The following is a 23,468-nucleotide window of genomic DNA, read 5'->3' on the forward strand; positions in this document are numbered from 1 at the left end:
TGAGCAATAAGAGATCATCAGTGTTCAATCATATATATATATTTTTTTTTCTGAGATGGAGTCTCACTCTGTTGCCCAGGCTGGAGTGCAGTGGCACGATCTCAGCTCACTGCAACCTCCACCTCCTGGGTTCAAGCAATTCTCCTGCCTCAGCCTCCCAAGTAGCTGGGATTACAGGCGTGTGCCACCACGCCCATCTAATTTTTTGTATTTTTAGTAGAGACGAGGTTTCGCCATGTTGGCCAGGATGGTCTCAATCTCCTGACTTCATGATCCGCCCACCTAGACCTCCCAAAGTGCTGGGATTACAGGCTTGAGTCACCGCGCCCGGCCCTTGTTCATATTTTTAAAGGCACTTCATTCAACAGTTTTTAAAGCAAAGGTCTACTTATTTAAAAAATCTAAATTATGGCATCAGTGGTCCTTCCTAAACAAGACTCAGAGAAGTACAAACCTTAAAGAAAAAGAATTTATGGGCCAGGCACGGTGGCTCATGCCTGTAATCCCACTTTGGGAGGCTGAGGCAGGAGGATGGCTTGAGCCCAGGAGTTCAAGACTAGCCTGGGCAACATGGTGGGACCCCGTCGACACAAAAAATAAAAATAAAATTAGCCAGGCATGGTGGTGCACACCTGTAGTCCCAGCTATTCAAAAGGCTGAGGCAGGAGGATTGCTGGAGCCCAGGAGGTCAAGGCTACAGTGACCTGTGATGGTGCCACTATATTCCAGCCTAGGTGACAATGAGAACCTGCCTCAAAAAAAGAAAAAAAAAGAAACTTACAGCTATAACTACATCAAAGTTAAATATTTGTTTAGCAAAGGACATCGTACACAAACTCAACAAACGATATATTTTCCATGTCTAAAACCAACAAAGTCTATTATATAAGAAATTTCTTCACATCAATATGAAAGGAAAATCAAAAAATATGAAAAAATACTGACCCGGATGGAAATCCTAAATAACCAGTGAGTAATATGAAAGGATACTCAGCATGTAATGAAATAAATATAAAAGAGTATCACTTTATACCTATCAAAAATTAGGGGTAAAAAGACTGATATTATCAATTGTTAGTGAAACTATGAGGAAACAGAAACCTTCATGTACTGCTGGTAGGAAAGAAATTTGACAGTCCTTATAGTTAGCTATCTGTGGCAGACCAGAATAAAAATAAAAGATTGTTGAGCTAAAGACTATTAAGAAGCAGCAGATGGGCCAGGCACAGTGGCTCAAGCCTGTAATTCCAGCACTTTGGGAGGCCCAGGCAGGTGGATCACTTGAGGTCAGGACTTTGAGACCAGCCTGGCCAACATGGTAAAACCCCATCTCTACTAAATACACAACAAGTAGCCGGGTATGATGGCGGGCGCCTGTAATCCCAGCTATTTGGGAGGCTTAGGCACGAGAATCACTTGAACCCGGGAAGCAGAGGTTGCAGTGAGCCGAGATGGCGCCACTGCACTCCAGCCTGGGTGACAGAGCGAGACTCTGCCTGCAGGAAAAAAAAAAAGAAGGAGCAGATGCAGGAGAGCTCTCTGCCCTCCCTCTATCTGCCTGAAAGCAAGACATAGATTTATAAGAAAAAAGGTATCCTGCCACCCCTTCTTTACCACAGATAACAAAGGTTAACCACTGAATATGGCTTTAGACCCCCATTAGCCTTGAAATGATACCAGAGGAAATTTATTTTCACAAGCTTTACTAACCTTTATCTGCCATTCGTTTGCCTTCCCCACAAGTTGCTGCTTGTAGAGACTCCAAGTGCTTTTCCTTTGTGCTGTCACTTCTCTAAAAATTTACTCTTCTTTGTTGAAAATAAAATAAAAGCTAGAATTCAAAGCTACCTCTTCTTTGTTGAAAATAAAATAAAAGCTAGAATTCAAAGCTACTTCTTTGAGAACTACTCATTGGTATCTCCTTTGTACATATGAAATATACACGTTGATAAACTTGTTTTTCTCTTGTTAATTTGTCTTTTGTAACAGGGATCTTTTCTGATTACTAACGTATGGGAGTTATTTTCCCCCTACATATGCATCCTACAACCCAAGAGTCACATTCCTCGATGTATTCATTTTCTATTCCTGTGTAACAAATTACTCCATGATTTGGTGGCTTAAAAATAAATAATAAAAGAATACTTATTATCTCAAAGTTTCTGTGGGTCAAAAATTCAAGCATGACTTTCCTGAATGCCCTGAATCACAGTCTTTTGAAAGACTGCAATCAAGGACCTGGAGCTATAGCCATTTTAAGGATCAGTGTGGTTGTTGGTAGGCTCAGAAGATTCATTTCCAAGCTCACTCAGATTGTTGCAGCTCTTAGGGCCTCACTGGCTGTTGGCCAGGGACATCAGTTCCTTGCCACATGGACCTCTTCCTAAGGGCAGTTTATAACATGGCAGCTCACTTCCTCCAGAGCAAGAGCTCCAAAAAGAGAGAATGAGAAATGGTGAGCAAGACAGAAGTCACAGTCTCTCTGTAAACCAATTTTAGAAGTGACATCATGTTACATTTCACATATTCTCTTTGTTAGAAAAAAATCACCAGACCTAGTGCATATTAAAAGGAAGGACATTAAACAAAAGCATGAATATCAGGGGGCAGAAATCATTGGGAGCCATTTTAGAGGCTGCCTACCACACTGGATATGTATCGCAGAAACTCTCAACAAAGCCTCAAAAGAACAGAAAAGAAAAGATGAGGCTTCTTTTTTTCCATTTTTTCTGAGACGGAGTCTCGCTCTGTCACCCAGGCTGGAGTGCAGTGACACAATCTCTGCTCACTGAAAGCTCCGCCTCCCAGGTTCACACCATTCTCCTGCCTCAGCCTCCCGAGTAGCTGGGACTCCAGGCGCCCGCCACCACGCCTGGCTAATTTTTTGTATTTTTAGTAGAGACGGGGTTTCAGTGTGTTAGCCAGGATGGTCACGATCTCTTGACCTCGTGATCCACCCGCTTTGGCCTCCTAAAGTGCTGGGATTACAGGCATGAGCCACCGCGCCTGGCCGAGATGAGGCTCTTTATCACAGCACTGTGCAAGATAATTGCAGGCAACTTAGATGCCCAACAATGGAAAAATGGGTACCAAAAGAGTATTTCTTTAAATTTAAACCATAAATAACAGTGTGAAGATTTTATTTCATATAGATAGATAGATAGATAGATAGATACATAGATAGATACATAGATAGATAGATAGAGACAGATTTCAATGTATCTACATAGAAGTATGAGAAGTAGACATCCATGGCATGAGTGACAATGGGAGAAAAGAATGAGCATAATCAATGCAATTTTATGGATCTAAAGGCCTTAAAAACAAAGCCCCAAAACCAGGAGTAAAAATAATGTATCCCTCCACGGCTATGTTCCAGCCCCTGAGTTCTCCTTGCTAGAGATAGCCAGTTACTGACTATAAAAGATAAATGCACATGTATGAAGTCTTTGTACAGGTTATTTACCTGTTGTTTTCTAGTCCACCTACCCTCCTATAATGTGAACATCTAGGGCTGGGAGGTATCAAACTACATTTCCAAGTTCTCTTGCCTCTCTTGTAGGCACAGAAAGGAACTGAGAAGGCTGAAAAAAGAAAGAGAAAGGCTCTTGACTCCAAATGTGTGGTAGTTGGTGGCAGATACTCTTGCTGCTATGTGAATGAAGTGAATCCAGATGACCAGCTAGGGCAGAGGAGCACCCTTTGGCTAAGTGAGACTTCTTCAGCAGATCCAAGCTTGACTCTAACCATGCCTCCAATGGTGCAGCAGCCAGCCCAGGGGCATCTCCAACTTCTGGTCTCTGGATATCACCCCTTCATCTTCCATGTTACTGCTCCAGTCTCATTTGTCTTTCTTTTTGCACTTCCAGCCCTTTTAGGTCAGAGCACCTGAAAAATACTGCTTTACTATTAACCTCAGAATAATTGGACCCCACAATTTTAGACAATGAAATTCCTGTTTTACAGATGAGGAAACGGAGTTAAAAGAAGGTACTTGCCTGAGGGTCACAGTAAGACCTGGGATTTAAACCCAGGGCATCTGGTTCCTGGGCCCATGCACTTAGTCATATTCGCTATGCTTTCTTTCACAAGCGTATGAGTAGAGCAATACTACACTTCCACATGGTACCATATTAAAAGAAAGAAATGCATGGTAAAGATAGCAAGATAATGTCTGTGGGCCTTTCAAGTAAATATTCATTCCTTAGAAAAAGGAAAATGAGGACAAAATAGTTATAAAATAAAGTGACATAACCAGTCTCCCTTCTTGATAAATTCATTTATATGCTGGGGTAAAATTAAGTAAGTTTCCATATGTCATACCATAGATCTGCTGCTAAACTTTCCAAAGTTTAGTCAGTGGGGCGTGCCAGAATACGTGAAGATATTATCAGACCTATTCTAACTGCCCAGTGGGTTCACCTCACCCGCCGCCTAGACAGCCAATTTATCATGACAGGGGAATTGCAGTGGAGAAGGAGTAATTCACACAGAGCAGCTGGGCAGGAGACCAGAGTTTTATTATTACTCAAAGTCTCCCCATACGGGATCAGAGTTTTTAAAGATAATTTGGCAGGTAGGGTCTTGGGAAGTGGGGAGTGCTGATTGGCCATGTTGCAGATGGAATCATAGGGGGTCGAAGTGAGTTTTTCTTGCTGTCTTCTGTTACTGGGTGGGATGGCAGAACTGGTTGAGCCAGATTACCAGTCTGGATGGTATCAGCTGATCCATTAAGTACAGGGTCTGAAAAATATCTCAAGCACTGACCTTAGGTTTTATAGTAGTGACGCTCTCCCCAGGAGCAATTTGGGGAGTTTCAGACTCTCGGAGCCAGAGGTTGCATGACCCCTGAACTGTAATTTCTAATCCTGTAGCTAATTTGTTAGTCCTGCAAAGGCAGACTGGTCCTCAGGTGAGAAAGGGGTCTTTTTGGGAAAGAAAATTTTTATCAGTTTTGTTTCAGAGTCAAACCATGAACTGAATTCCTTCCCAAGGTTAGTTCGGCCTATGTCCAGGAATGAACAAGGACAGCTTAAAGACTGAAAGCAAGATGGAGTCACTTATGTCTGATTTCTTTCATTATCATAATTTTCTCAGTTATAATTTTGCAAAGGTGGTTTCACTATCTCTCATGTTAGATTGTCTCTTATCATAAGGTATTTTGAAATACCAAAAGAAGTACTAAGACAAGCCATATCACAACCTTTAAAATTATCCTTTAAAAAAGAATTTCTGGCCAGGCGCGGTGGCTCAAGCCTGTAATCCCAGCACTTTGGGAGGCCGAGACGGGTGGATCACGAGGTCAGGAGATCGAGACCATCCTGGCTAACACGGTGAAACCCCGTCTCTACTAAAAAATACAAAAAATTAGCCGGGCGTGGTGCTGGGCGCCTGTAGTCCCAACTACTCGGGATGCTGAGGCAGGAGAATGGTGTGAACCCCAGAGGCGGAGCTTGCAGTGAGCTGAGATCAGGCCACTGCACTCCAGCCTGGGCAACAGAGTGAGACTCTGTCTCAAAAAAGAAAAAAAAGGAATTTCTCTTATTCTTGCTTACACTGTGCATTGTAAAACCACAGAACCACGGGGAAAAGTATAGGACATTGATGTTACTATCACTGAAATAGGTTAAAGTCCAAAGCTAGAAACTGTCAGAATATTTTATTTCTCAAGTTGCTAAGTCTCCATCCAAATTTTATGGGCTTCAGCTAATTCCCACATACCTGACAGCAAGCAAGCATGTTTCTGTGAACATTCACAGTGCTAAACACTCCTAATGAAAATAAATTGTTTTTCATTTTCTAAGACAGAAGTCATTCTGGATTGCCAAAATTGAAAATTGCTAGTCCTCTGTTATGTGCCACCTTCCTAACAATAACCTCACATAAAAGAGGATCTGCTTTTCTCTTTTCCTTTATCTAATATCATCTTCTTCCGTTTTGCTAACATTAGCAGTAACAACTAAAAAAAAAAAAAAAAAAAAAAGTGTCCCTTCATGGAACTCTTCTAAATTAGATTAGATGGAACTGAATAAACATACACACACTCTTTCTGTCACATTAACTTTTCTCTAACACCTCAGAGATCAATGATGGATAGATTGCTCAATAAACTGCCAATATTCACTCAAGTTTCTTTAAATAAATCATATAACAAAGGAAGAAGTATATCCTTTCCTCTAACATTAGCTTATATTAGGTAGTATATATATTATTCACCTTGTATACATTATGTAAACACAGGATTGTAATACTAGCTAATGTAAGAGGAAAAATATATAATACATATTTTAAAAGATATACATATTAGCTAATACATAATCCTCTCATATTAGCATTATATAATATGGCGATACTTTTAACTTTTAACTTTATTCTGAAATAATTATAGATGCACAGAAAAAAAAACTGAATGTACAATTGATCCTTGAACAGCATGGGGGTTAGGGATGCCTGCCACCCACACCATTGAAAATCCATGTATCATCCCCCAAAATTTAACTACTAACAGCCTACTGTGGACTGGAAGTCTTCACAATAACATAGTCAATTAACACGTATTTTGTATGTTTTTTATATATATATAAAATATACTGTATTCTTACAATAAAGTAAGCTAGAGAAAAGAAAATGTTATTAAGAAAATCAAGAGGAGAAAATACATTTATGGTACTGTGTTGTATTTATCAATACTGTAACTTTACATCATCTATTTACAAGGTGAACCATCTGTCTGAAATGGTGGACAGAGCTGCAAACCTCAATCTACAGTACATATTAAGCAACTCAACTTTTTCTTGTCATGATTTTTCTCTGCTTCTTGGGAGCACTTCCAGCATTACTAGTGGCATTTCATAGGGGTCACATGGTGTTATTTAAAGTTTACAGTATTGCACTGAACACAATAAAAAATATGCAGGAACCAAGAGAGATCACTTTTTACTGTGATCTCATGCCGAGATGATTAGGGTCTCATGGAATTTTAAGTGGATACTTCCAACATGAGCTCACTACAATAGCAGCAGGGAGTGGCTACAAAATTATTACAATAGTACAGTGTTATTCCAGTTAATTTATGAAGTTAAGATTGAATAAATCATTTTTACATCTGTTTACATTTCTCGATGGTGAATGGCGCCATGTATAAGAAGAGTTTGTGTGCCTAAGTTTTGATAATGTTAACTTTCTATATTTGTGTACACTTTATGGTAGTAAATGACAAAATAGACTAGCATACATTTATGCATTCATGCCATGTCTAACTTTTTCTTAACTTTTTGATATTTCTAGGCTACATGTTTTGTCTGTTTTTTCAAATTGTTGCAAATCTTCAAAATATTTTCCAATATATTTATTGAAAAAATCCACCTACAAGTGAACCCTCACAGTTCAAATGTGTGTTGTTTAAGGGTCAACTGTACTCTTCACCCAGCCTCCCCCAGTGGTAACATCTCACATAACATAGTACAGGATCAAAACTAGGAAACTGACACTGCCACAAGCCAATACCTAAAATAAGAGGCGGCCCAGCCTGAAGTAAAACTAAGAACACTTGGAGTTATGTCTTCTTAGCCTCCCCAATCCCTCCTTGTATATTAGTCGGTTTTCACACTGCTATAAAGAACTATCTGAGACTGGGTAATTTATGAAGAAAAGAAGTTTAATTGACTCACAGTTCCACAGGCTTAACAGGAAGCATGACTGGAAGACCTCAGGAAATTTACAATCATGGCAAAAGGCAAAGGGAAAGCAAGCACCTTCTTTACTTGGTGGCAGAAGTGGGGTGGGGGAAGTGCCAAACACTTATAAAACCATCAGATCTCATGAGAACTCACTTACTATCACAAGAACAGCATAGGGAAATCATTCCCCCATGATCCAATCACCTCCCTCCATGTTCCTTCCCCAACATCAGGAATTACAATTCAACATGAGATTTGGGTGGGGACACAGAGCCAAACCATGTCACTCCTCCACCTCAAGCCACCTTCCAGAGTACTATTAAAACCAGTAAAACCTGTAATGTGTAGAAAGAATGTATGGGGATTAACTAACCCACTCAAGACAACAGTAGCAGAAAAAGTCAAGCTACTTTAAAAGAATTGATAGGGGTACATCTACTATCATCTGAACTTTAACCTTAGTAGGTGTTTGGGGAAAGAGGGTTGTCCTACTTCTACAATCAGAATAAGAATTACCCGTCAGAAGTTGCACAGTGAAATGAATTTTAAAGATGTAGAGAGGATCAGTTAGCTATTACCTATAATGCTGCATAAGAAACCACCCCCAAAACTCAGTGGCTTAAAATAATAATCATTTATTCTTATACTTACGGGTTTGAGTTGTTTGGGGTAGGTAACACTGCTTCAAAAGTTCCATCCTGAGTCCAGTTTGGGGAGACAGTGACTACCCAGAGATGTTTTTCCAGTGATGATGGTAGGACAAGAAGTCAAGTACAAATAACCATGTTTGTTCCCTGACAAAGATGAAAATACTCTCAAGAATATTATTTTAATCCATAACTATTTATTTATTCCTGACTATGAGTATCAGTCCATTTCTCATAAAGAAAGAAAAGAAGACAAACATGACTAGGGAGGGCAAAGAGTAAGGGGTAAATGAAACAACCCCCAAACGAACTTTTGCTCCATCACAAATTTGCCTAGCGTCAAAGTCCATCTATTATCACAGAAGGCAAAATGCCAAAATTGGAACTCTACCATCAGAACACAGATTTTTTTAAAGACTCTCTTTGAGACAAAGAAAGCCACATTCCAGACTATTCAGTATCACCATCCCAGGAATCTAGTACCATTCCATGGAGACTTCTACAGCCCTCTTAGTATAGAACATTCTTGAATCCAGATGTACACTGATTTATCTTGTCCTTTGTTGAGTAGTCAGCCCATTAGCATGATTCTGGTCCAAATTCATAAACACAGGAAAACTACCAGACATATTTTCTAGTTCTTGAATATTCCCCAATAGTTTTTCTTCTCTGTATAGGTCATTTGTGGTTGTTCACATTATTTATAAATAACATATGTGACATTATACACAATAAAGTTCTCTGGAGAAAGAAAATAATTTACTGTGCATTAAAACTGAACAGTCTGTACTAATACTACAATATCAGACTTCTGTGGTTGACCAGCACTGAGAAGTGAAGCCAGCTAGACTTCCTGGGTCCAGTGGAGACTTGGAGAACTTTTCTTACAAGAGGATTGTAAAATGCACCAATCAGCGCTCTGTAGCTGGGATTGTAAAACGCACCAATCAGTGCTCTATAGCCAGCAAGAGGTTTGTAAAATGCACCACTCAACGTTCTGTAAAATGGACCAATCAGCACTCTGTAAAATGGACTAATCAGCAAGATTCAAAAAGTAACCAATCGCAAGGGGGACTGAGAAAAGGGCATTCTGATAGGACAGAAACAGGACATGGGAAGGGACAAATAAGGGAATAAAAGCTGGCCACCTCAGCCAGCAGTGGGAACCCACTCAGCCCCCCTTCCACACGGTGGAAGGTATGTTCTTTTGCTCTTCACAATAAATCTTGCTCACTCTTTGGGTCTGTGCCATCCTTGAGAGTTGTAACACTCACCACAAAGGTCCACCACTCCATTCTTGAAGTCAGCGAGACCATGAACCCATCAGAAGGAACCAACTCCAGACACAGCACTACTCATATAAAATTTAACAATATATAGGATTAGATGCAGATTTGGCTTCTATAAACAAAATAAAGTCTTGATCAATATGGACAACTCTCTCTACAAGTTCTATTTACCACATCTCCAAAGCCTTAAAAATCTGCTTGACTTCCTGCTTCATGAATGGACTCTCAAAGAGTTATTTAAAGCAAAGCAACACCCAACCAAAAAGAGCACTCATTTTTCAAAATGTAGCTCAAATCAGATTGTACTACTAACTACATACTTGAGGACCTATGCATTGTGCTATATTTGTGCTGCCCTAAGGAAATATATAGCCTGGTTGGAGAGAAAGACATACATACATATAAAAATGGCAATGATAACTCAGGAGGTTTATAAAACCTAACCATGAAGGACAGATTATAACTGCTACAGAAGTTCATCTAATAGATCACTATAGACTGGGCTTCACCAGAAATGAGCCTAGAAAACATTAAAAGAGAAAACATGTCAAACATCAAGAACAGTAAGACTGTAAAAGAGACAATCTCATAAACTGCATTACATGGTAGGTACAACCTTTCTGAAAAGGATTCTTCTGTGTACTGAGATTCTTATATGCTCTTTGACACAGTAAATTCAATCTTACATATATATTCTGAGAAAATAATGAGAAATGAAACCAATTTTTACAGGAAAAAAGAAAAAGGAAAAATCTAGCAATGCCCAGCTACAAAAATTGTTAATTCAGTATTGGTATGTCAGAGCATCAATTGTCTAATGTTACAATGCTCTGTATCAACCACAAATCATCAGGGGCATACAAGTTTATTGCTCCTGTGTCTGGGGTGAGTTGGGGTTTGCTAGCAGCTCTGCTGATTTTAGCTGTGCTTGCTCACATGTCTGAGGGTTAGCTGGCTTCAGCTACAGCAACCTGTGTTTGTTCTCCCTCGCTTCCTCCAACAGATTTAACTAAACATGTTCTCACAGCAATGGCAGAGGCCCGAGAGGAAACATGCAATCTCTCTGAGGCTCAGGCTCAGAACTTGCTCCTCATTCTAATCTCCAAAGGTCAGAACAAAAGTAAAAGGGCACTACAAAGTGATATCAGTAAAAACAATCTAACAATGCACTTTAAAGAACTAGAAAAGCAAGACCAAACCAAACCAAAAATTAGTGGAAGAAAAGAAATAATAAAGATCAGAGCAGAAATAAATGAAATTGAAATAAAATACAAAAGATCAACAAAAGGTTGGTTTTTCTGAAAAGATAAACAAAATTTTAACCAGACTAAGAAGAAAAAAAAAAAAGACCCAAATAAATAAAATCAGAGGTGAAAAAGGAGACATTATGACTAATACTGTATAAACTAGAAGGATCATTAGAGACTACAATGAGCAAGTATGTGCCAATAAATGGGAAAACCTAGAAGAAATGAATACATTCCTAGACACACAAAACCTAGCAAGATTGAACCATGAAGAAATCCAAAATCTGAACAGATAAATAAAAAAATAACAGGATCAAAGCCAAAAAGTCTCCCAGCAAAAAAAGCCTGGAACCTGATGGCTTCACTGCTGAATTCTAGCAAACATTTAAGGAAGAACTAATACCAATTCCACTCAACTAAAAAATAAAGCAGGAGGGAATACTTCCAAACTGACCCTATGAGGCCATTATTACTCTGATGCCAAACCCAGACACACACACACACACACACACACACACACGCACACAACTATAGGCCAGTATCACTGATAAGTATTGATGTAAAAATCCTCAACAAAATACTAGCAAACAAAATTCAACAACATATTAAAAAGATCATTCACCGTGACCAAGTGAAATTTATCCCAGGGCTGCAAAAATAGTTCAACATATGCAAATCAATCAACGTGATACACCATGTTAACAGAATGAAGGACAAAAACAAATGATTATTTCAACTGATGCTAAAACAAGCATTTAATAAAACTCAACATCTGTTCAGGATAAAAACCCTAAAAAAATTGAGTATTGAAAGAACACACTGCAACATAATAAAAGCCATATATGATAGACTCACCACTAGTATCATGCCAAATGGGAAAAAACTGAAAGCCTTTCCTCTAGGATCTGAAACACAACAAGGATGCTCACTCTCACTACTGTTATTCATCATAGTACTGGAAGTCCTAGCTGGAGCAATCAGGCAAGAGAAAGAAATAAAGGGCATCCAAACCGGAAAGAAAGAAGTCAAGTTATCCTTGTTTGCCAATGATATATTTTAATTGGAAAAACCTAAAGACCACCAAAAATCTATTAGAACAAACAAATTCACTAAAGTTGTAAGACACAAAATCAACATACAAAAATCAGTAGCATTTCTAGAAGCCAACAATAAACAATCTGAAAAGGAAATCAATAAAGTAATTTCATTTACAATAGCTACAAATAAAATTAAATACCTAGGAATTAAACAAAGTGAAAGATCTCTACAATTAAAACTATAAAAAGTTGATGTATTTTGTAAATTGAAGAGGACACAAAAAAATAGAAAGATATCCCATGTTCATTAATTAAAAGAAACAATATTGTTAAAATATCTATACTACCCAAAGCAATTCACAGATTCAATGCAATCCCTATCAAAGTATCAATGACATTCTTCACAGAAATGGAAAAAAAAATCCTGAAATTTACATTAAACCACAAAAGATCCAGAATAGCCAAAGCTATCTGAAGCAAAAAGAAGAAAATTGGAGGAATCACATTACCTGACTTCAAATTATACTACAGAGCTAGAGTAACTAAAACAGCATGGTACTGGCATAAAAACAGACACAGACCAATAAAACAGAAGAGAGCCCAGAAACAAATCCATACATCTGCCATGAGCTCATTTTTAACAAAGGTGCCAAGCACATACACTGGGGAAAGGACAGTCTCTCCAATAAATGGTGCTGGGAAAACTGGATTATCAACATGCAGAAGAATGAAATTAGACCCATCTCCTACTACATACAAAAAAAAAAAAAAAATGAAGACTTAAATCTAAGACCTCAAACTATGAAACTAATAAGAGAAAACATGGGAGAATCTCTCCAAGACATTGGCCTGAGCAAAGATTTCTTGAGTAATACCCCACAAGTACAGGGAACCAAAACAAAAATGGACAAATAAGATAACATTAAATTAAAAAGCTTCTGCACAGCAGAGAAAACAATCAACAAAGTGAAGACAAAACTCATAGAATGGAAGAACATATTTGCAAACTATCCATCTGGAATTAATAACCGGAATACATAAGGAGCTCAAACAACTCTATAGGAAAAAATCTAATAATCCAATCAAAATATGGGCAAAACATTTGAACAGACGTTTCTCAATATACATTTCATATACAAATGGCAAGCAGGTTAAAAGGTACCCCACATCACTGATTATCAGAGAAATGCAAATCAAAACTACAATCAGATATTACCTCACTCCAGTTAAAATAGCTTTTTTTTCCAAAAGACAGGCAATAACAAATGCTGGCAAGGATGTGGAGAAAAGGGAACCCTCATACACTGTTGTTGGGAATGTAAATTAGTACAACCACTATGGTTCCTCAAAAAATTAAAAACAGAGCTACCATTTGATCCCATAATCCCACCGCTAGGTATATACCCAAAAGAAACGAAATCAGTATATCAAAGGGATATCTGCATTCTCACGTTTACTGCAGCACTATTTACAATAGCCAAGATTTAGAAACAACCTAAGTGTCCATCAACAGATGAATGGATAAAGAAAATGTGGCACTTACACACAATGGAGTACTATTCAGCCATAAAAAAGGATGAGATCCTTCATTTGCAACAACATGGAGGAAGCTGGAGATCACTATGTTAAGTGAAATAAGCTAGGCACAGAAAGACAAACTTCACATGTTCTCACTTATTTGTGGGAGCTAAAAACTAAAACAATTGAACTCAGAGAGAGAATGATGGTTATCAAAGGCTGGGAAGGGTAATGGGGAAGAGGGGATGGTTTTAATGGGTTAAAAAAAAAAAAAGAATAAGATGTAGTATTTGATAGCACAACAGGGTGGTATAGTCAATAATTTAATTGTACATTTTAAAACAACCAAGATACTTTAAGTGAAACAAGAAAAAAAATCAAGAGTATAATTGGATTGTTTGTAACACAAAGGATAAATGCTTGATGTGATGGATATCCCACTTACTCCCATTTGATTTTTATACATTGTATGTCCATATCAAAATATCTCATATACTCCATAAATATATATATCAATTACATACATACAGATAAGAATTAAAAATTAAAAACAAAAAACAAAGTGACATCAGGGTCAGCAGGTCTGTTGTCTGTTTTTTAAAATAACACTTTATTAGGACACAGCCACTCTCATTTACACATTGTCTATGGCCCTTTCATGCCACAACAGGAGAGCTGAGTAGTTGTGATAGAGACCATATAACGTCCAAAGCCTTAAATATTTATTTGATCCTACTATAAGTTACAGGATAAAAGACTTAGATACAGGGAAGAGTGATGAATTGGGGATATTCTGTGATCTACTAGTGTGATATTGTTTTATTAAATATATTTACAAAGAATTGTCAATGGCTTTGAAAAGGCTTATTATTTTATAACAATAAAGAAGGCACAAAAACTATATATACAGTACGATCTCACCACTAATCATCTGTAAGTTATATTACATATAAATAATTCACATAAATTATTTTCATATATATTTTTATTATATTATTTTTTATTAATTTTTTTTGACAGAGTCTCACTCTTCTGCCCAGGCTGGAGTGAAGTGGTGCAATCTCAGCTCACTGCAACCTCCGCCCGCCAGGTTCAAGCAATTCTCCTGCCTCAGCCTCCCAAGTACCTGGGATTACAGGCGCCCTCCACCACACCTGGCTAATTTTTGTACTTTTAGTAGAGATGGGGTTTTGCTATGTTGGCCAGACTGGTCTCAAACTCCTGACCTCAGGTGATCCACCCCCGTCTCGAAGTGCTAGGATTACAGGCAAGAGCCACTGCACTCAGCCCATATATATATATATAAAAGGCAAGCCACAGACTGGGAGAAAACAGTTGTAAAATACATATTAACAAAGGACTATTATCCAAAATACACATCTTAAAACAACAAGAAAACAACCCAATTTAAAAATGGGCAAAAATCTGAACCGACACATCACCAAGATATACAGGTGGCAAATAAGCATATGAAAAGATATTTATCATCATTTGTCATTGGGGAACTGCAAATGAAAACAGCAATGAGATACTACTGCACACCTATTTGAATGGCTAAAATCTAAAAACAACTGACACTACCAAATGCTGACAAGGATGCAGAGCAACAGGAACTCTCATTCACTGAAGGTGGTAATGCAAAAGGATCCAGCCACTTTGGAAGACAGTTTGGTGGTGTCTTCCAAAGCTAAACAATCTTACTATAAGATCCAGCAATCATGATTCTAGGTGTTTATCCAATTGATTTTAAAACCTAAGTTCACAGAAAAACCTGACCATGAATGTTTATAGCAACTTTATTCATAATCACCAACAGCTGGAAGTACTCAAGATGTCTTTCAATAGATAAATGGATAAGCAAACTATGGTACATCCATACTATAAAATATAATTCAGCAAATAAAAAGAAATGAGCTAAGAAGTCACAAAATACATACAACATTAAAAATGCATTACTAAGTTAAAGAAGCCAGTACGGAAAGCTACATGTTATATGATTTCAATTATACAACATTCTGAAAAAGGCAAAACTACAGAGACAGTAAAATGATTAGTGGTTGCTAAGAGTTTAGGGTTTAGGATGAATAGGAGAAACACAGATGATTTTTAGGGCAGTAAAATTCTATCTAATACTGTAATGCAGATACAAGACATTACCCATCTGTCAAAACCGTAGAAATCTACAACACAAAAAGTAAATTTAAAAAAATCATTTAGGAGGTCAGGTGATCCCAGGAAAAAATGAAGACTATGATAAGACTAACTCTTTTACAAGTATATGAAACAACTGCACTAAAGGGAATGGGGAGAAGGTGCTGACCGAAATAACTCTGGAAATGAGAACAGTCTGTAAGACTAAGGGCGAAAGGGAACTGCACATAAAACATTTGCTGTAGTTTAATAAAGTTATTTTTTACAGGATGTAGGTTAGTAATTCTCGTACTACTATACTTGTATACTGAAATTTAGTAAGTAAATGGATGGCAGATGGTGGAAATCAGGTTTCACACTGTTGGAATGGCAGTTCACAGATAAACAAGGTCAAGTAGCTAGACTGACCCATGCAGTAATTAATTATAATTGGAGACATCAGTATAAATGGATGGCAGATGGTAGAAATCAGGTTTTACACTGTTGGAATGAGAGTTCACGGATAAACAAGGACAGGTAGCTAGACTGACCCATGTAGTAATTAATTATAATTGGAGACATCAGTATGACTTCATGTGTACTTTAATGGAGATATATTTGATACATATAGAAATATTTATAAATATATATAAATACATAGGTTAGTAAAACAGCATTTTTTTTACTCTGTCAGCTGAGAGGAACTAAATGAAACAACCTCTCAGTAGCAGCAAGCATACCTAGCACCTAGATGTTGGTTTCCATAACCATTCTCCAATAAATAAAACCAGAGTTCCTTAAAAAAAATGACCAATTCTAGGGCAATAAATACACAAGATGAGTCTGTAACACCTTATAGTACCAGAATGTAAGGAAATGCCCAAACACACACACATCATAACACAATGATGGGGGTATGTCAAAGGACCATACACCCAAAGGAGACAACTGAAAGAGCTCCCAACGGCCAAAGCTAGAACAATTCGAACAAAATAATTAAAATAGTATCAGATTATAACACCAAGTATAAAATAAATATTCATGACTCCATATGGCTAAACATGACTGAAATAATTAGTAAATTACAAAGAGACAAATCTCCCATCCAGAATTCCAAATAATTTACATAGATATCCCATGCTTAAGGAGGGGCAGTATAACTCACGCCTCTGGGCTGTGCACAGTGACTTCCTTCCAAAGTGTACAGTAAGGAAAGGGGGAAAAAAAGAGTAACTTTACAGTGGAGAAACCTGACAAACTCTACCTCAGTCAGGTGATCAAGGTGAACATCAACAGTGAGAAATCATGTTGATAGTAAATACCACTGAAATTATGTCATGAAAATGGCACTTTGCCTTTGCAGTTTTTCTCCCAATAACCTATAACCCCAGTCTTATCATGAGAAAAACATCAAATTCCAATAGCAGAACATCCTATAAAATATCTGAGCAGTATTCCTCAAAACGGTTAAGATCATCAAAAACAAAGGAAATCTGAGAAACTGCCACTACAAAGAGGAGCATAAGGAAACATGACAACTAAACGTAATGTGACACCCTGGATGGGGTCCTGGAAAAGAAAATTAGATAATAACTAAGGAATTCTAAATATATGGACTTTAGTTAGTAATAATGTATCAATATTGGCTCATTAATTATAACGAGCATATAATAATGTTTTATATCATACTGATATAAAATGTTAATAGGGAAAACTGGGTATGGAGTATATGGGGATTCCCTGTAGGGTTTTCTTAATTTTTCTGTTAAATGTAAAACTAAATAGAAAATAATGCCTATTAAAAAAAGAAAAATATCAAAATGTTAACAGTGAATCCCTGTGGTAGGATTATGTGTAATTTCTACATTTGTCTTTATGGTTCTCTATACCACATGAATTTTCCAGAACAAACTCTATGACTCTATGCTGCTCTAAAAGTGTATGCATACAAAATGCAACAAGTAACAAGTCATTTCTCAACTTGTTTAAATACTAAACACTGAAACTGTTTAAAAATTTTAAAAGCAGAAACTATTGAATTACAATTTGTTGCACACTGACTATGCTAAGAATTTTAGCAATCCCTTTTAACAAACTGAAGAAACAGGTGTTCAGAAAGTTTAAGTCATGTAGCTAATAAGTGACAGGTAAGCTGATTCCAAAACATTTTCATTTTCATCATACAGCTCCCAAGAATTGTCTAGCACTTAATAAACTAGTTCTAGTACATACTTTACCTTAGAGTACTTCACAACAATGCTGTGAGGCAGGTGATAAAGACCATATTTATGTGAAACTGTGTCAGAAGGAAAATGTCTAACAGGCACCACTGCAGTGCTGACTCCAACAAAAACAAAATAAAATTGCCATCACATAAAACAATACAAGCAACATTGCTACAGAAACGTAGTGGCTGCCCAACCTATTCCAAATAACCTTTAATTACTATAGATCTTGCTTTGTCACCCTGAATCATGTCTTTTCCCTAGACAATAACGCAGTTTTCAAAATGTACCAAGTCAATCAACTAAAGTTCAATTTTCTTATCACATTATTTTGAAGTACAGAAAGATACCTGGACTGATTTCTTGCTGTCATCAAGGCTCACTACCCCACTGACCAAGTTATTTCAACATGTGACAGAACTGATAAGCTGAGAATGCGTAACACTGACATCGGTGTTTTTTTATGAAGCCATTTCATGATTCCTTAAATCACAGATGACTCAATTCAAACTGCCCTATTTTTAAGTACATTCGTTCCTCATGATGCAAAATAAGCTAAGAGTAATGTGGAGCCTGAACAAGAAAAATTCAAATCCTGCCCAAAAAGTTATATCAGCATATGAACAAGATCAAATACAGAGAAGCATCTGTCAAAAGGACGTAAGCCCCAGCTTGAAGGGGTACCCACTGGCCAATTCTGGAACAATATGAACATCAAAATAAAAAACAAGAAAACCACCAAACTGCTATGGACTGGATGTCTCTTATGAAGAGATAAGAAATACTAGAGAGTTCTCGCTCTGCATGTGAGAGGATGGCAAGAAGACAGCCACGTATGTGCAAACCAGGAAGAGAGCTCTCATCAGAATCTGACCATGCTAGCTAGCACCCTGATCTCAGACTTCCTAGCCTCCAGAACTGTGAAAAGGTTTGCTTTCTTATTCAGCTACCTAGTCTATGGTATTCTGTTATAGCAACCCCAACTATAACACAACTCAGTTCTTAAAAATAGATGAAAGATTTGAACAGCCATTTTACTGACGAAAAGCTATACATAACAAGCACATGAAAAGATGTTCAGTATTATTAGCCATTAGGGAAACACAAATTAAAAATCACAAAAAGACACCACCATCCACCTATTAAACTGACAATATCAAAAGATGACAAGGATGCAGAGTAAGTGAAACTCTCACACACTGCTGGTGGGAAAGCACAATGGCACAAGCCACTTTTGAAAACAGTTTGACAGGTTTTTGCAAAGTTAAATATAGGATGCAACAATTCCACTCCTGATTATTTACCCAAGTAAAATAAAAACCTGTATAGAAATGTTGATAGCAGCTTTACTACTAATCAGCAAATACTAGAAACTCAAACATACCTCAACATAGGAATGAATAAACTGTGATATTGATAATGCAATATTACTCAGAAACAAAAAGGAACGGACTTTGATTTACACAACACCTTAGATGAATCTCAAGTGCACCATGCTGAGTGAAAGAAATCAGACTTAAAAGGCTACATACTGTATGATTTCATTTATATATTTTAGAAAAAGCAAACTATGAAGTTAGAAAACAGATCAGAAATTGTCAGGGATTTGAAAACAACAACAATAACAAAAAAAAAAAAAAACAAGAAATTTTTTGGGGGTGGATGTGATAGAACTGTTCTATATTTGAACTGTAGTAATTACATGATCTATGTGTTAAAAGCCATGATCTGTACATCAAAGAGAAATTTCACTGTACACTGAAAATACATTTTTAAAAAATCAAGTAAAAATAACTATTGCAAAGGGCAAGATCCCATTGTATTAAAGTAAAAATTCAAGAGTCCACAATGACATGAAAAACAACTGAATAAGCAAATATATGAAAAAAGAGATAGCTCTTCCTTACAACAGAAAACCAACAAATAACCAAGTTTGGGAACTTCTGAACCAATCAACAGCACACGCTTCCTGATACTATGCATTGAGAATTTGGCATCACTCCTGGCATAGTCCTGCCAAAACGACATAACCTAAAATTAATCATAAGAAAACATCAGACAAACCCAAATTGAGGTCACTCTACAAAACAACTGGCTTGGCCTCTTCAAAAATGTCAATTACATAAAACATTACACTCAGAACTGGTCCAGATTAAAGATTGAAGAGATATGAGAACCTAATACAACACGGAATCTTAGATTTACTATTTTTATGAAGGACTTTATTGAGATTACTGACAACATCTCAATATGGCCTATCAGTTAGGTAACAGTTTTGTGTCAATGTTAATTTTCTGATAGTGATCACTGCACTGTGATTCGAGAATTCCTTGTTTTTTGGACGGGGGAAATATTTAGAGGATAAAGCAGCATCATGTCTGCATTTTACTCTTAAATGGTTGAGGAAAATATAATTAGTGAGAAGGGGAAAGCAAGCAAATGAGGTAGATTGTTTACATTTGGCAAATCTGGATAAACGGTATCCGGGAATGCTTGCAACCTTTTTGTAAGTCTGAAATTATGGATAAAAATATTTTTAAAAATAAACATTCCTTAGGCTGGAAATAACATACCCAGTTATGTAAGGACTGACTCAATGTGAGCACATTTACTAAAATTAAACAATCTAGGGGAAACTCTGGTACTAAGTACTGACCAGGGAGGCATTTCCTGGCACACGGCCCAGAGCTTCTGGGTTCTACTAAGGCAAATAATTAGCTTGATGCTGTTAAACATCTCAGTTACACAAGCAACTCTACCCCTGATCTTTTCTTGCTCATCAGTGACTTTTTTTATTGGGTGACAGAGTCTCACTCTGTCGCCCAGGCTAGAGTGCAGTGGCGAGATCTCGACTCACTGCAACCTCCGCCTCCTGGGTTCAAGCGATTCTCCTGCCTCAGTGTCCCAAGTAGCTGGGACTACATGTGTGCACCACCACGCCCAGCTAATTTTTGCATTTTTAGTAGAGATAGGTTTCACTACGTTGGAAAGGCTGGTCTTGAACTCCTGGCCTCAAGTGATCCGCCCTCCTCAGCCTCCCAAAGTGCTGGGATCACAGGCATGAGCCACCGCACCTGGCCCCTCAGTGACTTTTGACTCTAAATCAGCAGCTTCAAGTGCAGATTTGGCTACAAAAAAATAATGACCATACTGACTTGTAAATTAGTTGTATTTATAAATTGGTTATAAATCATGTTCTTGTGCATTTGATTAATACCAGCCTTCCCAAGCCATAACAACTGTGGAACATGATTAAGAATACTGGGTGACCCACAAGCCTCTTGAGTATGGGAACCTTACTACAGTATAGTAGATTTATCAAGGTTATTTAACTTTGTGCAAGCTCTTGGATGAGTTTTTCTCTTAGCTACATTCGTTTGCCTGTCATAGTCTTTCAACCGAAAAATTTCAATACTTAGTAGAGCATCAAAATGAGTAAGACTAAATAAGACTCAATAAGGTTAGTGGGAAACTATATTTTTCAGTGGGAAGATTATAAAAGTACTCAAATAACATTAACAATTCTACTCTGGAAAACTGCATGCTTTCTCATGTAAATATGACAACGATGCAACCATTTCAAACACGAAAAAGGGCAAGGATGGCTTTATTTTCATGCTTTAAAATATCTTGACATGGAAGATGTAAACACAGACCACCAATGAGAACTTGCTTTGGTCAATCTTACCTTTCAAGAACTAGAACAAGCCTTTCCTACTAGGCCACCACCAAAGACAGTATATGGCTTTTAGATCCACAATTTTAACAAAATATGCAGACAGAAAAGAAGCCACTATAGAAAATTTAGGCCTTTATTCATAATTTCAAAATTGGAAAGTCCAGTATTAAAAAAAAGAAAAATGTTTCACACAGTGGCACTTGCTCAATCTCTTTATTTAATGGCACACAGAGAATAAATGAATTAGCTCTTAGTTGTGGCATACTTAGTAAGTCTGATCTTACTTATAGAAATAGGATCTTAATAATTCATTCTCAGAATACTTTAAAACCTAAGCCAGTTTGTCTTTCAAGGATGTTGAAAGCATTCCTCATTCAAATCTGATTAATAATGGTTTTATAAAGTGTGTACCTCATTTTTATTAGTCATTATCTTCATGCTGGATTCTAATATTCTTTTTGATGGTGATGTGTTCAATGACAGAAATTTATACAGAGAAAATTCCTTCTCAATTTATAAACAAAAATTTTAAAAGCAGCATTTTTGATGTGGTAGGAATATATTTATATGAGAAAAGCAGCTACTACTCTAAACTGGCAAAAATAACAAAAGAACAAATTGTTATTTAACCTTTAAATAATGAGTCTCTATTTGCTATAAATCTACAGACATGTTAAATGTATTTCCTCCTACTGCAATAAAAATTAAGGTAACTCTCTAACAGCTTTTGAAGAGTTAACTTTGTAAGGAAATAAAAAAGATTGACTTGCCTCCTGAATGTCCAGTGATAAACTGAACCCTAATTTTCCTATCTTAAGAACATAAAAATGATGTAAAGTGGATCAAAGTATGTACCAAGTTAATATTAAAAATGCTTCTTCATATGGTCTTTTACTAAAGTAATCAATGTAAAAATAATGTAAAAATGTGTTTTTGCTTGAAGATTTAGTGACTGTCCAAGGAATCACAATTTTTGAGCTTTTACATCCAGAGTACTATACTATGTGAAAATACTACAGTGCCTCATATAAAAAAGCACAGTGATAAAATTCCACATGTAAAATAGCCTAAATATCAATAGTAATTACATTCTCCATAATCTTTTATTATCTAAAACTTCAAAGCCATCCATCTTTTTCAGTGCTTTGAGTGAGCAATCAAAACAATCATGTTTATTCAGGTTTAAAACTTAATTTCTCTGCTTGAAATCTGGAGGCATAGAGAGTAGACACTTAAGGTAATTCTGTCCAACTTCTTAAGCCCATGTATGTGGAAACAGTCTACAACATCTCATTATGTCATCATTGATGCACCTTCTCCACCAGTGGCATCTTGGGAAATGTGAAGGTCTTCGAGCATCTCAGCCAGACTAATTCGAGGTGCTCCTTCATCATCTGTGTCACTTTCCACAGGGATGGTTGAATCTAAAAAAAAATACAAAGAGAATAAAAGAAATACAAAGTATTTATATGTATACAAAGTATTAAATAAGTATATTTGAAAATATACAAATATCTACCTTTACCATTATTATGTAACTATATTGTATCAGAAGCTCTTGTCTCTTACAGCAGTCATACAAATTATATTCACTGAACAAATGAACTGAATAACTGTATGAATATACTTCCACCACTATAGGAGTGAGCAACTTAAGCGATCAGGCTAGAATGCAAATAATATTAACTGTAATATACAAAACAGTATTTTATAAAGTTTTATTTATTGTTTTGCAAGTTTTTTTTCTGTAGAAGTCTGACTAGAGTAGTTGAAAAAACAATTAAAGACATTTATGGGGGGGGCGGAGCAAGATGGCCAAATAGGAACAGCTCCAGTCTCCAACTCTCAGCGCCAGCAACACAGAAGACCCCTGATTTCTGCATTTTCAACTGAGGTACTGGGTTCATCTCACTGGGGAGTGCCGGACGATCGGTGCTGGTCAGCTGCTGCAGCCTGACCAGCGAGAGCTGAAGCAGGGCGAGGCATTGCCTCACCTGGGAAGCGCAAGGGGGAAGGG

The 23,468-nt window shown here is 37.1% G+C and overlaps 1 protein-coding gene across 2 annotated transcripts in view; it reads right to left on the minus strand.

Annotated features, from left to right (window-relative positions):
- Positions 1 to 21,362: 21,362 nt before the first annotated feature.
- Positions 21,363 to 23,468, minus strand: part of NMD3 (NMD3 ribosome export adaptor) — a 29,970-nt gene continuing 27,864 nt past the window's right edge. For both annotated transcript variants that reach the window (XM_011967487.1, XM_011967494.1), the window contains exon 13: positions 21,363 to 22,875. In XM_011967487.1, the coding sequence (XP_011822877.1) occupies positions 22,745 to 22,875 (131 nt within the window). In that variant the 3' untranslated portion in view covers positions 21,363 to 22,744. The remainder of the gene's footprint in view (positions 22,876 to 23,468) is intronic.

This window comes from Mandrillus leucophaeus, unplaced genomic scaffold, assembly GCF_000951045.1.
Source record: "Mandrillus leucophaeus isolate KB7577 unplaced genomic scaffold, Mleu.le_1.0 Scaffold1198, whole genome shotgun sequence".
Classification (NCBI taxonomy): domain Eukaryota; kingdom Metazoa; phylum Chordata; class Mammalia; order Primates; family Cercopithecidae; genus Mandrillus; species Mandrillus leucophaeus.